At 44.4% G+C, this 25724-nt stretch overlaps 1 protein-coding gene across 11 annotated transcripts in view; it reads left to right on the top strand.

The window, feature by feature from the left end:
• The window catches only part of LOC115651433 (ubiquitin carboxyl-terminal hydrolase 47-like), a 47631-nt gene that overhangs the window by 16327 nt on the left and 5580 nt on the right, over positions 1-25724 (top strand). For 8 of the 11 annotated variants that reach the window (XR_004000350.1, XM_030562472.1, XM_030562471.1 and 5 more), the window contains 8 exons: positions 6533-6632; positions 8306-8424; positions 9843-9922; positions 13112-13240; positions 15232-15327; positions 15535-15672; positions 22433-22561; positions 23375-23412. Coding sequence is in view for 10 of the 11 variants with exons in the window: in XM_030562472.1 (XP_030418332.1) it covers positions 6533-6632; positions 8306-8424; positions 9843-9922; positions 13112-13240; positions 15232-15327; positions 15535-15672; positions 22433-22561; positions 23375-23412 (829 nt within the window). In the remaining variant the exon portion in view is untranslated. Of the gene's footprint in view, positions 1-6532; positions 6633-8305; positions 8425-9842; positions 9923-13111; positions 13241-15231; positions 15328-15534; positions 15673-16683; positions 17521-22432; positions 22562-23374; positions 23413-25724 lie in introns of those variants that run through there. The other 3 variants (XM_030562473.1, XM_030562478.1, XM_030562480.1) reach the window with 3 other exon arrangements.

Below are 25724 nucleotides of genomic sequence, written 5' to 3'. Positions count from 1 at the left end.
CCTTTAGCACCCTTGGATGCAGCACATCCGGTTCCATGGACTTGGGCTCGTCCAGCTTTTCTAAATAGTCCCGAACCACTTCTTTCCCCACAGAGAGCTGGTCACCTCCTCCCCATACTGTGCTGTCCAGTGCAGCAGTCTGGGAGATGACCTTGTTCGTGAAGACAGAGGCAAAAAAAGCATTGAGTACATTAGCTTTTTCCACATCCTCTCTCACTAGGTTGCCTCCTGCCTTCAGAAAGGACCCTTTTCTTGACCACCTTCTTGTTGCTAACATACCTGAAGAAAACCTTCTTGTTATTCTTAACATCCCTTGCTAGCTGCAACTCCAAATGTGATTTTCCTGATTTCACTCCTGCATGCCTGAGCAATATTTTTATACTCCTCCCTGGTCATTTGTTCAATCTTCCACTTCTTGTAAACTTCTTTTTTGTGTTTACGATCAGCAAGGATTTAACTGTTAAGCCAAGCTGGTCACCTGCCATATTTACTATTCTTTCTACACATCGGGATGGTTTGTTCCTGCAATCTCAATAAAGATTCTTTAAAATACAGCCAGTTCTCCTGGACTCCTTTCCCCTTCATGTTCTCCCAGGGAATCCTGCCCATCAGCTCCCTGAGGGAGTCAGTCTGCTTTTCTGAAGTCCAGGGTCCATATTCTGCTGCTCTCCTTTCTTCCTTGTGTCAGGATCATGAACTCAGCCATCTCATGGTCACTGCCTCCCAGGTTCTCATCCACTTTTGCTTCCCCTATTTAATTCTTACCTGTTTGTGAGCAACAGGTCTAGAAGAGATCCACTCCTATTTGGTTCCTCCAGCACATGCACCAGGAAATTGTCCCCTATACTTTCCAAAAACTTCCTGGATTGTCTGCACTGTTATATTGCTCTCCCAACAGATATTGGGGTGATTTGAAGTCCCTCATGAGAACCAGGGCCTGTGATCTAGTAGTTTCCATTAGTTGCTGGAAGAAAGCCTCGTCCACCTCATCCCCCTGGTCTGGTGGTCTATAGCAGACTTCCACCACGACATCACCCTTGTTGCTCACACTTCTAAACTTAATCCAGAGACTCTCAGGTTTTTCTGCAGTTTCTTACTGGAGCTCTGAGCAGACATACTGCTCTCTTACATACAATGCAAGTCCCTGATCTTTTCTGTCCTGCCTGTCCTCCTGAACAGTTTATATCCATCCATGACAGTACTCCAGTCATGTGAGTTATCCCACCAAATCTCTGTTATTCCAATCACTTCATAGTTCCTTGACTGTGGCAGGACTTCCAGTTCTCCCTGCTTGTTTCCCAGGCTTCTTGCATTTTTGTATAGGCTCTTAAGATAACTCGCTGATCGTCCTGCTTTCTCAGTATGAGACAGGAGTCTTCTCCTCTTGTGCTCTCCTGGTATCCAACTTACCTCAGGACTTTGGTCTCCTTCCCCTAGTGAACCTAGTTTAAAGCCCTCCTTAGTAGGTTAGCCAGCCTGCTTGTGAAGACTTGGTTTGGGCAGCAGTGCAGATATCATAGAAGATGGAGTGGAGTGATCGTGAGTTGATTCAGTTTAATTTAAACGGAAGGGCAATCAACACTAGCTTGTTAATTAAGGTTTTTTATTTCAAAAGTTCAGAGTGAGAAACTGAGGGAACTAGTGAAGTCAACTGAAGAGCTCAAGTTCGCAAATATGAAGGAGCCTTGAAATTTCTTTAAGGTAACGATGCAAAAACGATCTGGAATTTGCATTCCAAACAAGGGGCAAAAATTTGTAGAGAGAGGTCCGGACCTAAATGGATGAATAATTACCTCGGAAAGTGATTAGGAGTAAGCAGAGAGACTGCAAGGAACAGAAGATGGGATTGATCCGCAAAGAAAGCTATGTCTGGGAGGTGATAAAGTGAGAATTGCCAGAAGTCAAGCTGAGTATGAGACCTTGCAAAGGAAATTAAAACAAATAGTAAAAGATTCTTTAGCTTTATAAATGAAAAAGGAACAATAAAAGAAGAAGCCCCCGGGCATCACTCCTGCCCACTCCCATCTCCTAGCGTATGTCTACACTGGCAAGTTTCTGCGGCACAATTTATACCATCACTTTTATTAAAATGCTGGAATTAAACTGCTGTTGCGTGTCCATCCTGTGTTCCTTGTGATGCTGAAGCACATCCACATTAGCAGCTCTTGCAACAGCAAGGACAGCAGTGCATTGTGGTAGCTATCTCACTGTTCAGCTGGTCCCAGGGTGCTTTGTTAAGGGTTTGCAATGCCTCATGGGGCAGGCAGAGTGTTGCATGATGCAGGTTTCCCAATCCCATTGTTCCATGAGCATCCTACTACATTGCCAGCTGCTTTTCAGCTGAAGGGGGTCGGGGGTGGGGGGAGAGTGTGTGTGTGTGTGTGTGTGTGTGTGTGTGTGTGTGTGTGTGTGTGTGTGTGTGTAGGAGGGGAGAGAGACGTGTTTTGTGTGACAGGGAGTGTGTCAGCATGCTGTCTTGTAAGTTCAGACAGTGGCAGGACAACCAGTCCTGGGGGAGGGGGAAACCTCACACACACACACACACACACACACACACACACACACACACACACACACACACACCCCTTTCTGTGTTCACAAGCATTCCACATTAAGGGTTTGCTTTGTGTCCTGGAGCAGATCAGCACAGCACTCAAGGGCTGTCAGAAATGGTGCTTTGAAAGGGGAGGGGCGCATGTCTTCAGGGCAGCCGAATTCAAAACAATGAGCAGAGCGGTCACTTGAGGCATTATGGGACAGCTCCGGAGGCCAATTACAGCAAGAAAGCAATCAAATGTCTACACTGGCAATAGAGCGCTGGGACCTCTGCGCAAATAGACTCATGAATCTCATCATGGTGGTGGTGGTTTTTTTGCAGCGCTGCAACTGTGGAGTTTCTGTGCACAAAGTGGCTTGGCAGTGTGTATACACTGGCAGTTTGAGTGCAAAGAGCTGCTGGGCATGTTTCTGTGATGTAAATGTAGACAAGCCCCTAAATCAAACATGGGCAGAAAGGAACTGGGCAATGAGTGCTGGTGGACTTGTGGGTGGGTGGGTGACCTGGAAGTGATGCCCCTGGAGAGGGGAATGGAAAATCACTGTACCTTTATCTGTTTTACTTTGGGAATCGGAACCCTTGTGGTAAAACAATTCTCCTAAGGACTATTGTATGTGTATTCAAATAAATTATGCCCAGAGGTGGGACTTTGAACTTGACAGTGTAGAGAGACCATGTTCTCTTTATGGCTGCACCGAGGGGAAATTGAGGCAGATGCACTTGTGCCATGGCGTCCCACAGGAAGGCAACCCACGTTTGTGGGGATGGTGGCCAAGAGCACTGAAAAATGCCAAAGTAACTGGAAGAGGCAAGAGTTCTTCAGGTTCCCCATCATTTACAGATAGTGCTTACAGGGGTAGGTGTCGGTGTTACCTGCTCTGCACCCACAGTAATAGCTGTAGCAACCTGGATCTACTCTGATACCTTCTAAAGGCGACTTACAAAAAAGGGCTCTCTTCCTCTTCGTGGTGTGTCCCAAAGGCCTGTGAGTGTGTTGGTTTAAAAAAATTCTACTTGATTTCACCTTAGAAATGTTAGGAATTAAATACTTTATCTTCCCCTTCAGCTGACTGGGAGGATTTTTTTGTCTCCAGGAAGTTGATTGGGATCATGACTCAGACATCTTTTCTTTGAATTTCAGAGTAGCAGCCGTGTTAGTCTGTATCTGCAAAAAGAACAAGAGTACCTGTGGCACCTTAGAGACTAACAAATTTATTTCAGCATGAGCTTGGACTATGCATCCGAAGAAGTGGGCTGTAGCTCACGAAAGCTCATGCTGAAATAAATTTGTTAGTCTCTAAGGTGCCACAAGTACTCCTGTTCTTTTTTCTTAGAGTGTTACTCAGACGTTGAAGGTAAATTGGTGTTAACAAAAATAACCTCAAAACCAAAGAGTTTTAAACAACCTGAATAAAAATCACTACCCCCTCAATTAATCCATGTTCACTTGTTTGTTGTCTGATGGCATTGTCCTACCATATGGGTAGCTGCTCTCTTCCAGGATATACAACACCTACATTTCTAAAGAAAGAATGTTTGTTTGTTTGTTTGTTTTGTTTTTCTTGGAACAACTTTTCAGGCCTAGACTAAAACACTGAATTTCCCAAAGTGTGGGGTAAGTCCCTGGGGGTGATATGAAGACTTCTTGGGAGGCCACAGACAGACCTCTCAATTATTCTCTGAAGTTTCAGCTTTCATTTTAGAAAGATTAATCTCTAGCTGTCGTGGTTGTGAAGAGAGCCTTCAAAACATGAACCGAGTGTAACTATGTCTGCCCGAGTTTGCAGGAAGCCTGAAGTAACTCTGATGTGTGAGCTGCCCCATTCATTTCAATGGCCGTAACTCAGATGCCAGTGATGATCATTGAAATGCCAACATGGCTAATTATCTCACTGCTCCAAGCCTGTAAGAAAGCTGAGGAAGTATTATGTGACTATCTAAACCAGTGGTACCTGAAGGGGGCAGGAGTTACTGGTATATCAATTAAAATAGGTATGCTTGTGCTGGTACGATGTATAAAATATTAGCAGCACTGGCAGAGCAATGATTGATTTCATTTTCCTGAAGTGAGTGACTTCACTTTCTGAAGTTTAGGAAACTCTGGAATGACCTCAAACCCAGGTAAGTGATCTTTAGGCAGGGCTCAGGCTGAAGGCAAAGCAATGAGAATTCGGTTCCTTTTCTTTAAGTAAAGTGAGTAGTGGCCTAAATACTCAGTTAAGTGGGAGCTCACCTTAAAACTGCCATTCACAGCCCTATGGGCACATTAGCCACATCTATGTAAAGTCTGGGGTACTGAAGTGCATAAGAGTTTGGGCCACCCATGTTTTTACTCCTAACAGCCATACATATATGGTCCATGGAGTCTCCCAGATTCCCCAGCATCTCTACAGCCTGCTGAGAGTCCTTTCTTCAGGTGCTGTGTGCGAAGTGCAGCCTGTTCAGCATGTGGAGAGGGGAAGGGGCTCTGGGGATTCCACAGCAGGGGATCCATGTTGGTCATTCTTATTAGTTTTGTTTGTTGGTTTATATATCACTGTTGGGCAGCTAGTTTAGAACTGGGGTTCCCAAACTGGGGTTCGGGAACCCCTGGGGGTTCATGAAATGTTACAGGGGGTTCTCAGGAAAAAATTCCATAATGGCAGACAGAGCTGTCCCTAGGGACCCTGGGCAGCATGGGGCCAGCAGCCCAGAGCCCCTGGACTTCCAAGAGCTAAGCAGATCAAAGCCAGCATATCTATCACACTGAGGAGATTTAAACTTCAAGACTCCTTATAAGAAATGGAAAGGGAGGTGGATATTTTTTGCTGTTTTTAAAATTAAATAGGCAGCTAGTATAGTTTTAAAAATTATTATGAAGAACAAGTTGGAGCTTTGTTGTAATGTGCATTGTTTGCCTGGAGTGCTCAAGATCTGAATGCTTGTGTGGGAGGAAATCTGAGAGTTGGCTTCTTAAATACCTTTTTGCAATTTCACATCTGATACTCCTTGATGAAACATAGGAGCCTTGTCTTAGAACAGGCTTATTCCAAGTGATACAAGCTATGAAAGTGAGATCTTGGAAAAGCGTTGCCCTTTTTATAATGTAATAAAAATACTGTATTGCTAAATAATAATTAATAATAGTGTGTAATAAGCAAGTCATAAAAACAAATTTTTATATTTCCAAGATCGCTGCTTTTATCATTTATACTCGCATAAAGGAGAAAATCCCTGGAAATATTCTTTTTTAGGAGGGGTTTTGTGAGACTTGACATTTTAGTGAAAGGGGTTCACAGATTGTTAAAGTTTGGGAACTACTGGTTTAGAAAAAAGAACCCAGCAAACTTTGGGAGACACACAGCTTGAGTGTGAGTCCCCACAACCAATGCACTATATTGGCAAAATAACAGCTGGGCGATTGCTGCAGCCATCCGACTTGGGGTTGGAGTTTCATAAGTGAGGAATGTGCTCTGATATTCTCTTGTCCCCTGAGGCATGCCATCAAGGATAGGGAGGTTAATAAGGGAATCATCCCTCGGGTGTTACATAACTATGGTTCCTAAGTTGGAGCAATCCAAAGGTAGGACAGAAGGTTTGATAGATTTCTGGTAGCCAGAATGATCCCTCCTGATATCAAGAATCTGATCCTTCTGAAGCCTGGGAACATAATGGCTTTGCTTAAATCAACTCAAACTAGACCAAGAGAGTACCTGGGGGGAGCAGAAGGGCACTGGCTTAGGGGGGAACTGGGACTGAATGGAGACCTGTTTCTCAAACAGTAAAATCCTGGCAGAGGAAAATGTTGAGGTTTCCGTCAGATGCTGCCTTGCAACACAGCTAGAGCTGCATTTACCCAGAGCTGTTACCCACCTCTGATAAGGGAGCTTTGCTGTATTACAGCTCTCTGGCTAGTCACTTTCTGATCATTTTCTCTCCTTTTATAAATCAACCAAGCAACAACCTGGATGTGAAATAGATTTTCTCTGGTTACAGGCACATACGTGGGGCTGCGTAACCAGGGTTCCACCTGCTACTTAAACAGCCTGCTGCAGTGTCTCTTCTTCACGCAAGAGCTCAGAGAGGCCCTCCTCAGGTGAGGGCATTCACAGTAAACCCTGGGGTTACATGAGCAACAGCACACAAGGGATGTGTGGTTAGGCTGGGTAGCTGCATGGTTCTGATCCTGAGATCCACTGTAGGACTGACCCATTGAAACAAGACTGAAAGGGCAGCATTGTGCAAGAGAAAGGGGCAGGTGGTGATAGCTGGATGCAGGGTGTAAGGGGGAAGAGAAAAGAGAAGGGGCAGCAGCCCACAGGTATGGGGAGGGTAGAGGAGGAGGCACCTTGAAGTTGTACTGGAAAATGAGGCCCACTTCTAATAGTAGCTTCATAACACATTAAAGCAACGTTATGATCATGTCCAGTGGGGTGGCAGAGTGTTCCCTAGAGAGAGGACCAGGGCACGGTAGCAGGGAGACACCTTTTCAAAGGGAAGGCTCTCTGGAGGAGGCAGTCTCCATGCTAGGCAGGCACTGTAGGTTTGTGTAGCTGGACCACTTACAAGTGAAATCAGCATTCAAGATGCTGAAAGGTGTGATGGGGTTTAAATGGACCGGTCAGACATCTGTTGGGAGCCCCCCATATTCACTCACCGTGCTTAGGATGACTGAGGAGGGTTTGGAACAGTGCAGGAGAAGGTGATGAAAACAGCCATCAGAGACTAGAGGTCAGATAGGACCCAGGTTGCCAGGGCTGGAGATGGGAGCCAGAGGGATTGGCTGCTAGATAATATTTAATGTTTTTAAATCTCCCTCCTTCTGTACAACTGAAACACTAGCCCAGATCAGTTTGACTTTGTTTTGGTGTTAACCTTTGAAACCCTTTCCTCACTGGTTATCTTTCAAGAAACACCTCTTTGGCTGTAACATGTTGTGTCCCTGTAAGGGGCTTGTGTGGGTGGTCCACAAGGCAAGGACAGCTAGGTTGGTGTCCACAAGGCAAGGACAGCCACCAGCCGGTAGTTAGCGAGCAGAGTCAGAAACTGGTGATTAGTGGTAGCTACCAGCCTGGAATCAGGAGGCAAGAGTCAAGGTCAGGGTCAGAGTCAGACTGGAGTCGGACACCGGAGATCAGAAAGTTGGGGGAGGCCTGGAGTCACAGCAAGCCAGCAGTCCATGCGGTTGCCTAGACAGCATCAAGGGCAACCACCAGAGTTAAATAGTGAGCAGGGGCCAATCAGAAAGCCGGAGAGTGCTGTCACTCTGGGCCCTGCAGGCAGGACTTCCTACGGTGCCTAATCTCCACAGTGCTCCTTGACTACAGATCTCTGTGGCCTCCAGATGGCAATGTGGGAACGTTAGCTTTCCCAGGCTCCACGACCCAGAGCAGGCTGAGGACAGATGTGTACCTGGCCAGAATAGAAATGTGATGCTGGGTCAGAACTCCAGTCCCAAAGAAACGATCCCAGTAAAGCCTAAGAACTGACTGATCATGGAAAAGAGTCAGAGCAGGTAGTTCTTGTCACTCCCTTACTCAGTCCCCTATTGCACTGTATCACTAAGCCAGAGAGAATCCCCCCAAAGAGATGAGAGTTGAATTCAGTCTGTTCTTTCATTTCTGGGATTCCTCCAAGTTTGCCACCCGCAGGACCCAACCCAGACACCTGGAGGGACCACTCTCTCCTGGAAGCACTGCCGCAGCAGCACTTGGGTCAGAACCTGCATCTACCTGGTTGATTAATTTTATATGTCTGATATTTTTTTAGCTGTGATAATTGTGACTCCGGTATTGTGTGTCAGCTGAAAAAGCTGTTTCAAGAACTGAAGCGTAATAAATCAGCACCTTCCACTGAAGGGATTACGAGATGTCTTGGGGTGAGAGATGGTAAGATGTTTCTCTACAGTTCTGTGCCATGGCATATTCACATTCACAGATTTCTATTAAACAGGAGACAGACGTTACCTCAGTAACATCTCATTATTGATGCTAATCATCAAAAGGGCTGGAAGTTCCCCTTTTGCTAGGCCACTAAAAGCCTGTATGCATATTTGAATTTTTCCTGTATTTCTTCCCTGGTCCCATCTCACCCCTTTCCCCATCCCAAACAGATTCTTGTGCCTCTCCCGTTCATTTCTGTGAATCCCCCAACATGTTTACCTTTGGTCCCTTATTTGCTCCCCTACCTCTCTGTTAATACAAGAGGATTTCTCAGCCAAATAGAAAAGGTTCCCACAATCCCGTTTCGGCTCCATGACTTTCTCCTGCCCTCTCCCTAGGCAGCTTCTCCTCCTCCTTTACAATAAAAGTTCTTCAGATACGTATACTTCTGAAGATTTGCCTTGTCAGGCACACTGTCTTCTGCTGGATCCTTAGGGTCCCTCTTCCTGCAGCCTGAGGCCTTTCCCAGGTGTTGCTGCTAGCCCCCCTTCCTTCCACACCCACAAACTCTCATCCGAGTTTAGTGGTACTTTGAACCTGGTCTAGCTGTCCCAGCCGTGTGGGTGGGTTAGAGCCCAGGTTCTGCTTTCTCTTGGGCCAGTAATCACTTTGCAGTGAGAACACAGGCTAAATCACTCAAGTGCTGATAGTCCCCCAGTGTCTTCTAACAAAGCTCCCCATGTGCCCAGGAGGACAGACACATTTTCCTACAATGCAACAGCAAAGAATCATGGAGTTGCTCAGTTTACTGCAGCACACAGACCCATGGGAAATGTCCCTAGAAATACTATGAAATACTAGAAATACATAGGGGATCTCAGCGCCAATGAGGATGCATTAACTCAGGTCTGGCTTTGAAGTGTGATTGTTCACACTTGGGCTAGGCTAACATGGGTGTCAGTCACCCAGGCTCACTGCAGTGAAGACGTACCCTGAGAGTGTTGCTGCATTTAGAGGTGCTCTGGGTGATCTCTGCTCAGAGGCATGAAAAGTGCTCTGGGATGCACATGACCAGGGATTAAGAAATGACTGGGGCAGCAGTACGGGGCACTGTGCTCTGGATCTTTTAAGTAGTATTTCAAAGCCTCACTGTTTCATTTGGGTTTGTTGTTGTTTGTTTTTTAAAATACAATAAACTCTAATGGTATCTTTGTGGCAGTTGCGAGACAGGTTTTCACTGTGCATGTGAGTTCCAGAAACATCCCTGCTTCATCTGATCTGTCATCTTAACAAAGAGTCTTTGCTGAAAAGGAAACAGAAGAAATGGAAACTGAGGCAGCAAACACACTCCCCTCCCCCCCGTTAGGATTAAGTAACCAGCTACCACAGTTAGATGTTGATCATTCTGGTTTGTGTTGGTACAGTGCACCAGCAGCAGGATGTTGTGGAATATTTCCGGATTCTGATGAATAAACTCATTGAGGACAATGAAGGGATTCAGCAGGTAACTCTTCTCTTCAGGAAATCTAAACTTGAGATGCTTTTAGGTCATTACTTCCAAGAAAACCCTGCATTTAATGAACTTTACATTGCAGAATCAAGGAAGTGCCAGACGTAAGGTTGTGCATGCAATCTTAATTTGGGCCCTTTGTGCATATGCTTTATTACACAGTGTTCAATTACATGATTGAGCACTGTTTTTTTCCACAGATCCTTTTTTTATTTCATTCCCAGGGGCTTGGCTGTTGATAGAGGTCTCAACAGGTGCTCAGCCTTTAAGTTAGTGAGTTGAATATAACTTATTGTTTTAAAGGTCTTTGACATTAAATATTTCTGCACCTGTCGTTTTCCGTCTCAGGCTTTTGAAGAGGTATCTTCTGCTTTAAACAGTTGCTTGGCCACAGCTGAAATAGTGCAGCTGGTGAGTGGGTATGTTGTCCTTTGGAGACATTCCATCTTTTGGAGGTGGCACTGCTGGACAAGTGGGTGCAGCAGCAAATGGAACTGAGGAGGTTCCAACCATGCAGAGTGAGCAGCGTGGTCTGAACTTTGCTGCTGGAGGAATCCCTCCCCACTGGGACAGCTGCTGGGACTGGCCACACTGGACAATTCAGTGCCGCGGTGGATGGTGCTCTGAGGATGAATCAGGCTTGTGTAGTGAAGGAGGCTGTTGTCCATAGGACCCCTGCTGCATTTCTTGCAGAAGTTGGAAGGTGTGTAATGAATGAGGAGGGGGTTGCAGAAAGAGAATGGGTGGGTCTAATGATAAAGGCAGTTGACTACCACCCTGGAGAACTGGCTTCTATCCCTGACTGTGCTGCAGAGTTCCTGTGTGTTGCTGGGCAAGTCACTTCAACCAAAATGTTCACAGCTGGCCACTAGTTGTGTGTTCCTCCTTTTCTGGATGCCCAACATGAGACACTTGGGCTAGATTTGCAGAAGTGCTGAACACGCTTAGGTGTGACTGAAATGGACTGGAGCCATACTGTGAATTCAGTGGACAATTTTGACTTTAATCTCTTGCCTCAGTTCCCCAGCTGTAAATTGGTATGCTAGCACCACCTAGTCTCCCAGGGTGTTGGGGAGACAAATTCATTAGCGTTAGTAAAGCACTCCTATATGTAGTGAGAGCAACATAGAAACACCCGGGAAGAAATTAATAATTCTGGATTCCGTGCAGGGCTTGGAAAGGTTGTGGAGAACAGTTGAACCCATTGAATGAGGATGATAAAAAGAAATGTTGAATAATTTCCTATTCACTGCATGAGGCAGGGGGTCAGTGGAAAAACATAGCATGTGATCATGTAATTAAATACTGTATCATAATGCATATATGTGCAAGGAGGTGCAACCCTACCTCTGGCATTTCTTAACCTTTTAAATGTTTGTCACTGCAACCTTGTTCTTATTTTAATGTAGTTTTTTTACTGGGATTTCCTCAGATTAAAAAAAACACAAAAAAGCAAATTCCATCATAAGGAACCATGCTGACACGCCCCTCCCCCAGCCTGAATCATCAGCAGGGTTTGGGACTTCGGGTCAACTGCACAGAGCTCTACCACTGGAGCTAGTAGAGTAACTGGTAGCTGTAGTCAGCTGCGTATATAGATCTGGCACTGGAGGGGGAAGAGGACACACTTTGCCAGCTATTTGCTGACAGCAGACAAGTGTACAGGCTTGAGACTTCTTGGTTCAATTTCAAGTTCTATAGGAGAATGTGTTTTAGTGGTTATAGACCCTTTTGCCCTTGTCCCTTCTCCCCTAAGACTGTTTCTGTGCCCTCTCCTCCTATACTCCACTCCCTGGTTCCTGCCCCCCTTCCCCTCTGCTCCTAACCTCCCAGCAGGGCCTGCTCCAGGCACCAGCTAAGGAAGCAGGTGCTTGGGGTGGCCAGTGGAAAGGGGCAGCACATCTGGATCTTCAGCAGTAGGTCCCTCAGTCCCTCTCTTCCTCTTTGAGCTGCTGCTGAAGTGCCACCAAAGAGAGAGAGAGAGAGAGAGGGAGCGAAGGATCCGCTGCCAAATTGCCACTGAAGAATGAAGTGGCGCCATTGAGCTGCTGCCAAAGTGCCACCAATCGTTTGTTCCCCCCGCCCTCACTTCACCACTTGGGATGGCAAAAAAGCTGGAGCCAGCCCTGCCTCCCAGGTCCCTTCTCCATCCTTTTACTGCTATCTAGTGCCCCTGGCTCTTGTCCCCCTCCCCTCTACTTCTCCACACCAGGGAGATCTCCCTGCCAAATATCAGCTCTTTCCTCCCCCCATGCAGACAGTACTATGTTGGTGGGAGCATCTCCCATCAACATAGCTACACCTCTCAGGGAAGCGAATTAACTATACTGACAGGAAAGCGGTCTCTTATTAGCATAGAGCATCTTCATTAAAGCGTTACAGCAGTGCAGCTGAGCCAAAGCAGTGTGTTAAATGTAGACCTGCCCTTAGCTTTGATAGCCTCCTTGATGAGCAGGAGATAGGCAATCCCTCCTGATGGTTCACAGTTCCAGAGCAAACATTTTTTACTGTTATAAATCAAAAACCTAAATATTACCTTATAGCATGTCATATGTGAGATTAATGCACGCAACAACTTACAAACATTTAATAAAGTCTAAACACATTGTTATAAGTTCAATACCCATCTTAACCAAGCTAACACACAGGAGAAAGAGGTTGGTTTCCAGCAATTACTTTGTCAGGGCCAGGCAGAGGTCAAAAGCCTTGGCAAGAACTGGCACCTGGTTTGCCAGTATCAGACTCCTCCCTCTTAGATTTGTGGCATTGATTATTTTTAGCAGTTTAGGGCTCTGTCTGCTATTCCAGGTGATAAAAGATGGAAGCAACCTTGAGCACTACTGGGGAAGTCAATGAGAAGATGGAGTTTGTGAAATCACCCTCACCCGATAAAAATCATGTCTGTGTGCCATCTGTAGCATTATATTTCTATGGATTGTTGGAAACGCTTTTAAGTAAAACAACAAGGAGTCCAGTGGAGCTTTAAAGACTAACCATTTATATGGGCATAAGCTTTTGTGGGTAAAAAAACCCCACTTCTTCAGATGCGGTTTTTGCCCACAAAAGCTTATGCCCAAATAAATCTGTTTCGTCTTTAAGGTGCCACCGGACTCCTCGTTGTTTTTGTGGATACAGATGAACATGGCTATCCCCGATACTTCTAACTGGTCACTCTTTCCCTAGCTATACCAGGTGGAAATGGTCCATTCCATCACTTGCCATGGATGCAAACATCAAACTAGAATCAAGGAGGATCCTGTCCTGAATCTTGCTCTCTCTCTTGACAAGTGCAACTTGGAAGCTTATTCTGTGGTAAGGAAAATATCCTGGCATTGGTTGGGTGCCCTACAACAGCAGATCTGTTAGTTACAATTAAACCTTAAATAAGAAGCCATTAAATTTAAGTTCATAGGCAAAAAAAGGGGAGAGGGTTGTCATAGAAAAGTACCCCAAACTCATTTGTCTGGTTGTTGTGTGATCATTCAAGCCTTTCAGAACTATAAAGGGATCCGATGCAGATTTGTCATCTTGTCTGGAGTTAATTAACATATCATTTTTGTGAAATAATGAGCTTTTGGCAGTTTCCTTTTTGTTTTACATACTGGTACATTTCTAAATATACAGTGTGGGCGGTTAACCATTTTTTCAGTTCCTGCTGAAAGTAGTAAGGAATAGCATGTTACATTACACCAGGGATGATTACACTGCCAGATTAATCCTGTGCTCTGTGTGAACTAAGTAGTGGTACATCTTTGAGTGATGGGGCAGTTTTCTTTTACTGTAAAACTTAATTCATACTTGAAATGTATATTCTCACCTTATATACTGGTGTAAAAGACACACATGGTACAGGCTCTCATCCTGAAATGACTTGGGCACATGCGTAACTTTAAGCATGAGAATAGTCATATTGAGTGTAACACATCCTGAAAGTTAAGCATGTATGTAAGGCTTGGTCTACACTACAAACTTTGGTCGGTATAAGTACGTCGCTCAGGAGGATGGAAAATCCACACCTTTGATTGACGTAGTTCTACTGACCGACTCCCAGTGTAGATAGTGCTATGTTGGCAGGACAGCTTTGCCAACTGACATAGCTACGGCCTCTTGGGGTGGTGGAGTACTTATGCCAACGGGAGAAGCTCTCCCATCAGCGTAAGTAGTGTCTACACTAAGCACAACAGCGACACAGCTCTGTACATATAGAGAAGCCCTACGTCTTTACAGAATTGGGGCAAAATGCCCAGTGCCTTGTAGCTAACTAAAAAAATTGTAAAAGCAGCAGAGTCCTGTGGCACCTTATAGACTAACAGACGTACTGGAGCATGAGCTTTCGTGGGTGAATACCCACTTCGTTGGATGCATGCCATGCATCCGATGAAGAGGGTATTCACCCACGAAAGCTCATGTTCCAGTACGTCTGCTCTACAGCCCCAATTAAAACAAAACAAAAATTAAGTCAATCCCTGTTCAGATAAGAACTTAAGCATATGTTTGGGTATATATGCTTAAGTCCCATTAAAGTCAAGGGGCATTGAGAAAGTGCTTAATGTTAAGCACCTGCTTAAGTGTTTTCCTGAATATGATGTTTCCTGATTAGGTTTAGACTAGAACTAGAAGTTTGGGGGAAAAACTCGTTTGTTAGCAAAGTTGATGTACAGTAACTCCCCACTTAACGTCCTCTCACTTAACATTGTTTTGATGTTACGTCCCTGTTCCGTTACAGAACATGCTCGTTTAAAGTTGTGCAATGCTCCGCTATAACATTGTTTGACCACCTGCTTTGTGCACGGCTGGCAGTCCCCCATCAGCTCTTCTACGCCCTCCGTCGGACAATCCCACGGATCAGCGCCTTCCCCCTGCTCCCCCTGTGGCAATCAGCTGTCTTGCAGTGTACAGAAGGCTGGGGGGAGGAGTGAGGACATGGCATGCAGCCTCCCTCCTCCCTCCCCTGCCTCTTGCCCGTGGCAATCAGCTGGTTTGTGTCTTGTTTAAAATTATTTAAAACTGTATATAATGCCTTTTGGCTGGCAAAAAAAATTTTTCCTGGAACCAAACCCTCCCCATTTACATTAATTCTTTTGGGGAAATTGGATTCGCTTAACGTCACATTTTTCAGGAACATGACTACAACGTTAAGTGAGGAGTTACTGTACTACTTCATACAAGGAAAAAAAGTAGCTTGAATACTGTTTAATGCTGTCCCTTCAGTGCCCTGTGGTATATGATCCATGATGTTAAATTTACTTCTCTCTTTCAATCATAATAATGTACATCAAATTGTAATTTCTGTCTCTTTGTAGTGTAAGGCTTTGGCTGCTGTAAAGAAAGTAAATGAATTTACTGGTGATGAGCAGTTCTATTGTGAAACATGTGAAAGCAAACAAGATGCCACCTCGGTAAGCAAGGATTGTTTAGAATGTTCTATTGTATGCAATGCTGAGATGAGCTGCTCAGACTTGAAAGATGTATGTAAAAAAAAGAGAGAAATTGATTTTTGTAATCAATGTTTATTTTATTGCAACAATCTGTCTACAAAAGGAAATTTTTAGAATGGAGACGATAGTAATATGGTATGTAATGTGCTGTTTTGCTGCCTCTTTCAGCGCTGCTACTTTGAAACTCTACCCCAGATTCTGGTTCTCAATTTGAAGAGATATCAGTTTGATGGTAACTGGTTTAGAAAGCTGAATTATGACGTGTCTGTGCCTTTTTCACTGACTGTGAATTCAGAAGAGCAGCCTGTAAGTACATGGACTTTCCACTGAGCTCTCAGGGGAATTTTATTCTCTATTTGCCTAGTACAGGTAATGACAAAAAGAATGGGAAGGAAAATATACTAACAAATTCCCTAACGAGAACTCATAGAGTTCAGGCCTACCCTTGTGCTAATCTATTGTAGTAAACCTTGAACCTGTGTTGGATGGCGCCTTGTCTTGAGATTTGAGGTCTTGACTCTGAAGGACAGAAATTTGCCATTCAGGGAAATCAATGAACTATGCTGTAGTGTCCCTAGCCTGATATGTGCCCCTCTCTGAGCCATGGGATCCCTAGGTACCATTTCCCACTTCAGTTTGGGGTTTGATGCCTTCCTCCCACTACCTCTTGGTGCTGGTGACTCCTACTGTCTCAGTCTTCGGGGGACACTAGGCTCGGGAGCTGGAGTGTGCCCCCTTGCAGAGATGAGTTCATAAACTTAAACCTGCAAGCAAACCTCTGTGGGATGGTTCTTCACTGAGTGATGTTATACATCTTCCACTCTTGGAATTGCGTGTCCCCTAGTGCCAGAGATTGGTGCTTTTTCCAGTTAGCAATCTGCTGTTGGTCCCCACATGCTCATTGGATGCCCTCACGCTCTCCCACCCGCCTCCAGGCGGAGCAGACAAGGGGAGGAGCAGACAAACCACCACTCATTTCCTTCAACTGCAGCCTTAGGCTGCAGATGGAACACCTTAGCGGTACCTTATTTCTGTTTTAAACTCTAGTAGCATAGTCTATTGCAAATAGTGATTTCGTTAGTTAATTTTAGATTGTTTTTTCTTAGTATTTTAGAGTTAGTATTTTAATATAGTTTTAACATTTAGTTAAGTAGTGGGTGATAGGCAGCTGTGTCATCTCCTAAATCTCCCAGTTTCAAAACATACCTTTCATGTCATGTTGCTGTGCTGGACTGTGACACTCAAGAAAAGTGTCTTAACTGTCTAGGTGAGGGGCATATTTCTAGTAAATGTGTTACTGCTGTTCTTTCCGCAAAGGGTCTCAGAAGAACAGGGAGATTAAACTCAGGATGTATCTCCGCGAGATCTGACTCAGATCCTGGTCAGTCAGATCTGTCTGGCGCCAGTGTTCCCTCTCCAAGTAGTGCTCCTGCTTCAGTTAAAGGATCTTGGACTGAAAAGGGATGCTGATTTCATTCCCCAGGTCTTCAAAGGAAAAGAAAGTGAGATCATCTCAAGCTGTGGCTTTGAAAGGGATTTCAAGGCATACAAAAGTGCCCTCTGAAGTCCTGAAGTATACCTGTAAGAGCTCGGTACTATTAGAGAGAGAGCCTTCAGATTAGCCTGAAGTTTCAGTACCACCTCTGAAGGTTACATTACTCCTACTACAAGTGCTCCATTGGTACACAAGGATTTGGTATTGTGTGCACAGGTATCATGTAAGGTCAAGGATTGTGCCTCCATGATTCCTTTCTCATTGGTACCACATACATCAGTACCAATACAGACCACGTTTTCAGCATTGGTACTGATTACTAAAGCTCCTTTATTTATGGTATCATCAGGTTAATTGGTATCTGGGCAAAGATAATCACGTTTACTGGCTCATGCTGAAAATCCATTGTCAGTATCATGTCTGGGTGAATCACTGGTACTGTTTAATAAACATCTGACTGATAGATCTAATGCTCACTTAATGAAGACCCCTCAAACATCTGCTTATCTTTGTTCGAAAGAATATGAATTATCTTCATGGGCTTCTGAGGTAAGTTTGTAGGGATCTCCTTCTTACACACCTGCCTATCAATGACCAGAGGTTCATCCTAAAACTAGACCTTCCTATGCTTGTTGGTTTCCTCTTTCTTGGGCTTCCAAGCAGTTGCTTTATGGACAGCAGATGTGACCTAACCCTCCTCAGGAGTAGAAGGCCCCATCTTTGTCTCATTCAAGGCAAAGGTCTCCATCATCCAAGAGACCAGAAATTGGTCATCCTGGATAAGCAACCTCATACATCTCCTGTGCTACATCAGCAGGTTTCCTCCAAGGAAGAATTACAGGCTTAGTCATTATGCAGTGTAGTTATAGCTGTGTCGCTCCCAGGATGTTAGCGAGACAAGGTGGGTGAGGTAATATCTTTTATATGACCAACTTCTGTTGGTGAGAGAGGCTCTGGCACTCTGTTGCCAGTGCAAACACTTGATTTCTTTCTGCGCTGTAATTGGCCTTCTGAGCTGTCCCAAAAGCTCTACTATGCAGCAGGGCAGATGTACATTACCTTCCACGTCAGAGCCACCGATGCTTACCATGGTACAGTCTTGTTTTCATCTGTCCAGATCCTGGTCTCCTGCTACAGTGCCTGGTGCTGCACCACCTTGTCCTTTGGACCATTCTTACTCCTTAGAGTCAGAGGTGAGATGTTTCACATCAGGGTCCCATTTCAGAAGATCTCATGCTTCCCCTTGTTCATTCTTGTGAAGGCTGAGTTCTTGGCACCAGTATTCTTACAGGAGCAGGTCCAGTGATAGGATGCATTGGGGTTTTGCCCTGGTTCAATATCAGGTCCAACTATGTCCTTTTTGGAATTCTATGGAAGGGACAGTGGTTCCTCCAGGCTCTAGATCCTCATTTCCTAAACCCCATACTGCTAAGTCTCCCTCAAGGCACCATACTCTACCCAGTACCAAGTAAGTGGGGGAATCTTATAACTCCAGTCCTTCTGGTACAGAGGTTCAACAGATATCAGAATAAGTGGACACTATAGTGCTATGGACAATTTCTCATCTTCCCCAGTAGAGGCCGTCAAGCTGTCTGCAGTGAATCATGAGCGTGAGCAACAACCTCAAGGCAGACTGTTAAGAAGCAGGGCACAAAGCCCAAATTGCTTGTGAGTTCTATACAGTAAATGCTTGTTTGTAGCAACAACTTGTGAGAGCAACCACTGCTTATGAGCCACATTTCCCTGAACACTTTCCCTGCTGTGAATGGTCAATGCTCCCCATAACAGTAAAAGCTACTTAGGGCTTGTCTACACTGGCAGGTTTCTGCATAGTAAAGCAGCCTTTTGCAGATGTATACACACTGCCAAGCCACTTTGTGCTCAGAAACTCATCAGTTGCAGTGCTGCAAAAAAAAACCACTTCGACGAGTTGTGAGGCTATTTGCACAGGGGCTCTGGCACTCTATTGCCAGTTCAGACACTTGATTGCTTTTGCTTTCTGTGCTGTAATTGGCCTCTGGAGCTGTCCCATAATGTCTCAAGTGACCACTCTGCTCATTGTTTTGAACTGGAGATATGCGCCCCTCCCCGTTCAAAGCACTCTTTCTGACAACCTATGCGTGCTGTGCTGATCTGCTCCGGGACACAAAGCAAACCATTAATGTGGAATGCTTGTGCTGTTGAACACAGAGGCGTGTGTGCGTGTGTGTGTGTGAGAGAGAGAGAGAGCGCGTGCCAGCCCTGGGAGGGAGGCAGAGGCAGGAGGTTCCCCCTGCCTCAGGACTGGTTGCTTCCTGCTGCTGTCTGAATTTACAAGAGAGCATGCTGACATACTCTGTCCCCCAAAACACACTGTGTCTCTCCCCCCTCCGTACACTCCTTCACACACTTCCCCCCCCCTTCAGTTGAAAAGCAGCTGGCAATGTTGTAGGATGCCCATGGAACAATGGGATTGGGAAACCTGCATCATGTGATGCTGTGCCTGCCCCATGAGGCATTGCAAACCCTTCCCAAAGCACCCTGTGGCCAGTTGCACAGTGTTATAGCGACCACAATGCACTGCTCTCTTTGCCGTTGCAAGAGCTGCTAATGTGGATGGGCTCCAACGTCACAAGGAGCAGAGTGTGGACACACATCCTTGGTTTAATTCTAGCGTTTTAATAAAAGTGGTATAACTTATGGCGCAGAAACTTGCCAGTGTAGACATACCCTTAGGAACAACATAGCAAAAGGGCACCAATGTGTTGCTATTAACGAGCATCTACTGTACTTAGATTTCACCAACCAAGTGTGAACTCGAGCACCTAACAACCTAACCATGGAGTCACAGACTGTCCTTGCCACCTAGGCAAGCCTGCCTTTGTGATAGATGGTCATGTACACCAAGAATCACAACAATATTTAGGTTACTCCCCTTCCCAAAGGATCAGTCACTTACCCCACGTCAGTTGCACCTTAGATCCTACACCAAAGACAACACTTGTAGCCAATCCTATAATAAATTAACTAAAGTTTTATTAACTAGGAAAAGGAGAAAGCAGGTAAACACATGCACACAAATGAGTTAGTCTTAGGTTCCAAAAGATGATACAAGTTTCAATAATAAGCAAACTCTCTGTGTCCTTGAGAGGTAATCCAGGCCAGGCATGGGGATCCCTTGCTTCTGCTTAGAAAACTTTTCCCCTCAGAGTCCAAGCAGCATAGAGATCCAGTTTCTTTTTGTCAGGGCTTTTTATTCCCTTCCTTCAGAGTCCAAGCTGATGGGACGATTCCGCCTACACCTCTCTTTGTGGGTGTGGAGAGAGCAATCAACAAAGTGTTTTGTTCTCTGATGTTCCACAATGGCTTATCTGGTGTCTGTGAGCCTTCTTTTGTTGGATAGGACATAACATTTGCTGTGGCAAATTAGCATTTCACACTTGCGCGGTGCTTCTCGTCTGACTGGGGCGGGGGTTACAATTTCGGAGCAAATACTTTTACAATTACAGAGACCCACTTAAATATTATCTTATAGTATCTGGATACAGATACTATAAGTGAGATTAATGCATCCAGCAGCTTACCAGCATCTATACACTACATGCATTTTTATAACTCTAATATCTATTTTAACAATACAAACACACAGGTGAACCAGACTTATTTTCAGGTGGGTATTGGTCAGTGTTCAGTTGAGACTTAGAAGCCATGTCACGTGCTGGCACCAGCGTCACAGAGGCCACTGTCTCTGAATCATCCTACCTGTTCCTGACAATTATAAGGTTTACGAGGAACTTATGAAAAGGGCAATCTAGGTGCACAGGTAGAAATCCTTAATGACAATCCATAAAAACAGCATATTTGACATATTGCTGGGCCTGCTAGAGTGGTTTTGTTTATTCATGAGGCCATCTGGGCGCTTACTATGATCCTTCGGCAAACTCCCTCCTCTCTGACGCTCACTGCCATTTTAACAGTAAAAAGGTTCCAGATTCCTTCTTAGGGATATGAATATTTTTACTTACCCCTAACCTCAGGATCTTTGGCCTTCATTATGCTTAACCATCAATTTCACTGATTCCAAGAACTTCAGTGAAGCTCAGACAAGACTCAGCTTCTATGATTCTCATTGCACCAGTATGTCACAGACAATACTGCTTTCCAGAACCGGTCAGGCTGTCGATACAACCAGCATTCCCCTTCCTCTCATTCCCAACTTGATATTGCAGAACGGCAGGACAGTTCTTCATCTGGACTTGTCATCCCTACATCTGACAGCCTGGATGATGGCTGCTTGAATGAGACTCAGAAATCATCTTCTCAAGTGGTTCAGGACATTTTAATAAATAATAAAACACTTTCCATTCACAGCTCTAACTGGAAAAGATTTGATGCTTGGTCCCAGAATCATACTATGACCCCTTTTCAGGCAGACACTCCCTTCATTTTAATTACATTTTATTCTTAAAATTCCTGAGTTATCAGTTAGGTCTATTAAAGTATATCTAGTTTCAGTATCCGCCTGTCATCCTAAGATTCTGTATTTTCTCATCCTATTTCTAAAAGATTCCTTATGCATCTACTTTAAGTATTTCCATCTGTGCCATGGGATCTGAATATTGTATTGCTAGTTTAATGAAAACACCATGTGAGTTTTTAGCTACTCACCCATTAAGTCTTCTCTCCATGAAAACGGTGTTTTGAGCAGTGATTACTTCTGCACGTACAGTGGGTGAAATTATGCACTGATGTCAGGTCTTCCCTATATGCCCCACCTCTTCATGTCCTGAGAGAGCAGGAATGGGAGAGTGCAAGGGCGTTTAGGGAGCATGTGAGGACAAACAAGGGGGGAAAAATTCTGATCTGCGGCATGAGAGGCCTGCAGTACTGAGAGTGGAATGCATATAGACAACACAGCTAGAAGAACATCAGTTACTATAAGGTAAGTAAGCTCTTTTTCATTGTCACTCCCTCAGATATATTAGTGTAGGGTTCAACTGGAGAATGTAATCCTGATCCAAATGCTTCCTGGTATCCAGGCTAGTCTGTAGTTAAATCAGCCTATAAACAGCTGTACCATTGTTCCACACTGGCTAAATGCATGGGCAAAAGGACACTCTTAAATAAATCCAGAGAATGAGCTGTCCTCTGAGCTCAAAGTTGCCAATTTTCCTGTTAGAAAGAAGCAGTATCATGATCTCACGTGTCCAAACAGACCATTCATTTATTTTTTTTACATAAGACATTTAATATATGGCACAAATTTAATACATTTGTTTATAATAATAAATATAAAATTGTTGTTTACATTGTGAGCGAGATGCCAGTCTTTACATTGTTACTACAGCATCACCAATGTAATCACATCTTTCTCTTTTTGTAAAGAAATCCAAATTTTATTTCCATGCTGTCTGTAATTTATTTGCCATTGAAGAATTCAGCTCAGAGGCCTAGGAAATGCTTATAAGTGCCAAAAATGCTTTCTGGCTACAAGTAAGGTTGCAATTAGCTTGCTATACATCCCTCTAAACGTCTGTCTGTAGTGCAACTGAAAAGATTGCTGATCTGAATTTGATCATGATTTTCTTCTAGAACACACAGTATGAGCTCTTTGCAATTTGTCACCATTCTGGAGGAATTCAGGGTGGCCATTATGTGGCTGAGATAAAGTCATTTGAAAACGACTGCTGGTACAACTTCAACGACACCATAGTGAGTGAGGTAATGGGTGCCTAAGTTCAGGGAAAGAAAACACAGACACGTCTAGGTTTCTACTAAGGGCTTGAGAAGTGTAGTACAAGAGGGAAGTACCATATCTGGAACTACCTCTCTAGCAGATTGATAACACTATAAACCAAAGTCTGTACTTGTTTATATAGGTGTAAATCTGCAGTTACTTATGCAAGGCCTTTGCAGTTCTTCTGGCTTTACTCCTGTGTAACTCAGAGCAAAATTTGGCATGCGTATATTAGTGAGTTATAGCATAGACGTGCTCCATTTAGCCTCACTTCAATACAATATGGCATTTGAATAGTATAGCATTTCCCCCTTCCTCCATACATAGTACTGTTCTGTTGGAAGAGAGACGTAATGAACATCTGAAGTGATTGTTCAGATGGCAGTTGGCACTGCTGCAACAAAGCAGAATATAGCCTCCTTCCCATTAACTGGCATTAAATGTACATCTTAACTTTATCATCCAATGTCTAGTGCAGGGATTGGCAACCTTCGGCACGCGACCAATCAGGGTAAGCTCCTGGCAGGCCAGGACTTTTTATTTACCTGCCGCGTCCACCAGTTTGGCCGATCACGGCTCCCACTGGCCGCGGTTCACCGCTCCAGGTCAATGGGGGCTGCGGGAAGCAGCAGCCAGCACATCCCTTGGCCCGCAGTTGCCAGTCTCTGATCTAGCGCTAACACAGTCGTAGGGAGATATGAGATATTGTCTTCACCTCCATACAGTGCTTGTTCTTGATATATAATAAATACTTTGGCAATTCTCTTGGAAATGATCCTTTCTGTTTGTTTATACAGGTGCAAGAAGAAAGGACCTCAACAGGTGCCACAAACAGGTATTTCTAATGCCATGTTTTACAGTTGGATTTTCTGCCATTCTAATGCCAGTGTGATATTTTCAAAGCTCCTTCCTTACTTGGCAGCCATTTTTCTACTGAGTTCTGATTAGTTCACTGATCACTGCTTAGATCAGTGGTTTTTCTGTGTTCCTGTTGATTGGTTTGGACCCCAGCCAAACTCCATTCCACTCCTTCTTTTGTTTGCTTCTTCCCCTTTGCAATGAGATTGGGTCTGCGAGGCATTTGGAGTTCAAGAGACATGCATAATGGGATGTGGAAAAACTGGTTTAGGGTCAGCATTCCTGCTGGTCACTCCCTTGTGTGTTCGGCCCATATAATTGTATAACATTTTTTTTATGCCAGAATAATTCTGTTCAGTGGGTGTCAGTTTCTTACTTAAGAAAGCAATGGGTTGCTTCTGTTACCTCCCACTTTTTCTGCGTCTGTACCTCACCTAAACCAATGTCTGATGCATTAGTACGGAGTTTGAATGTTTTGTCAAAAGCTGGACTGGCCAGAACCCACTTTTCAGACAGGATTTTCTTTACCTTATCAAAATCTTTCTGACACGGCCTTGTCGCCACTATTTCATTTGGCTTTGGCTTTTTGCACCCATCTGTGATAGCTGATACAATGTCTTTTAAACCATGTACAAATCAGTGGTAATAGCTAGCCAAACCTATGAAAGACTGGACTTGTGTTTTAGTGTGGAGTATAGGCCAGGTAACAATAGCATCCACTTTCAAACAACTGGGAGAAATTTGACCAATCCCCTTCCCAGGGTCCTAAATAAGGCACCCCCTTAAACTCATAGTGTAGACCAGGGCTAAGTTACATGCATGTTTCTCTGGCCACTCATGAACTAACAATAGAGAGGCTCCAGGCAAATCTCCCCCCAGCTTTTAGTCTCGCACCTCAGGAATATACCATCTCACACTGCTCAAGACCTTTTCTCGAACAACGCAAGTTTATTAATTAGTTCACAACTTCATAAATGGAAAATGGACATGCACCAGCCTTTGTAACCTGAGCAGATTTACCAAAATGTCAGGGAAATTCACTGTTCAAGATAAACAGTAAAATAAATTTATGGATTATAAAAGATAGATTCTAAGTGATAGGCAACAAGTCAGAGTGCTTATCAAAATAAAATAAAATACACGCATGCAGTCTAAACTCTTAGCCTTAAACATTTAACTAGGCAACATCTAGATTAAGCCGTTTTTCTCACCCCACTGGGTATTGCAGGTTGGTTACAGTCTTTCATATGCAGGATTTCCCTCTTAGCCTGGGAACTAGTTTCTTCAGTTCCAGTGTTCTCATTGCTTGCAGCATAGGTTGGGGGAGAAGAGAAAGGATGAAGCATGGGGCCGCTGTGTTCTGTTTTATACTTTTAGTCCATGGTCTTGGAAAGCACAAATCCAACCATGTCTGGTGGCCATTGCTGAGTCACAAGGTGCAGCAATACCCCTGATGTGTCTTGTGTGAGCGAGTCACTGAATTGTAACTACCTTGCTGGACAATGGCTGGTGATGTCTATTCAGCACCTGCCTGGGCATTGGTTACCTCCCTTGTTGTTGTCTCTGGGAAACTAGTATCTGGGCACTTCCCAAACACAGCATGTTTTAGTGACAACCATACAACACAATTCTCATAATTTCATATGCATTAACGATATACATATTTTGATGGAACAATGGATTTCAGCATATCATAACCTTTCCCATGATATCTCACATGGCATGCTTTATATGCAATATCACAACCACATACCGATGATGAATATGAGGGTTACAGGGTGCTCCCCCGGGGTATAGAGTGTCACACTATGTATTTCTTTACAAATTTGATCCTGCATTTTTCCAGTGGTTCAATAAGCTCTGCTAGGGGCATGCTGTGATCCCACAGTGTTAATTGTATGGACCATCTTATAAGTTAGATCTGGCTTGTTGGAAAAATACCTGCTGGTGTATTTGCATCGCAGCCAAAATCTCTCCCCATTTGGTCTGGGTTAACCCTTCACATATCTCAATGGTCTCTAGTGATGTCACCCACCTTGTCTCTGCAGTTTTCTCACCTATTCGGTGCTCTGAGCAAGGGCACCACTTAAATCTGCTTTGCTTGGAACAGTTTCCAGGCTCCCTAGGTAGAGGCTGTTTCCACTTTACTCTAGAGTCACTCCTTGATTCCAGCATCTAGTGGCTTGTTCTACTTGCCAAAGCATGTGAGGCTCTGATAGGAGAGCTCTCTCAGATCCTAAGTGGTGTTGAATGTAAGGCTTGGTATATAGTCTAGCTTGTCAGGACTAT

This window comes from Gopherus evgoodei, chromosome 4, assembly GCF_007399415.2.
Source record: "Gopherus evgoodei ecotype Sinaloan lineage chromosome 4, rGopEvg1_v1.p, whole genome shotgun sequence".
NCBI lineage: Eukaryota > Metazoa > Chordata > Testudines > Testudinidae > Gopherus > Gopherus evgoodei.
This window is presented reverse-complemented; position numbering and strand designations above follow the sequence as displayed.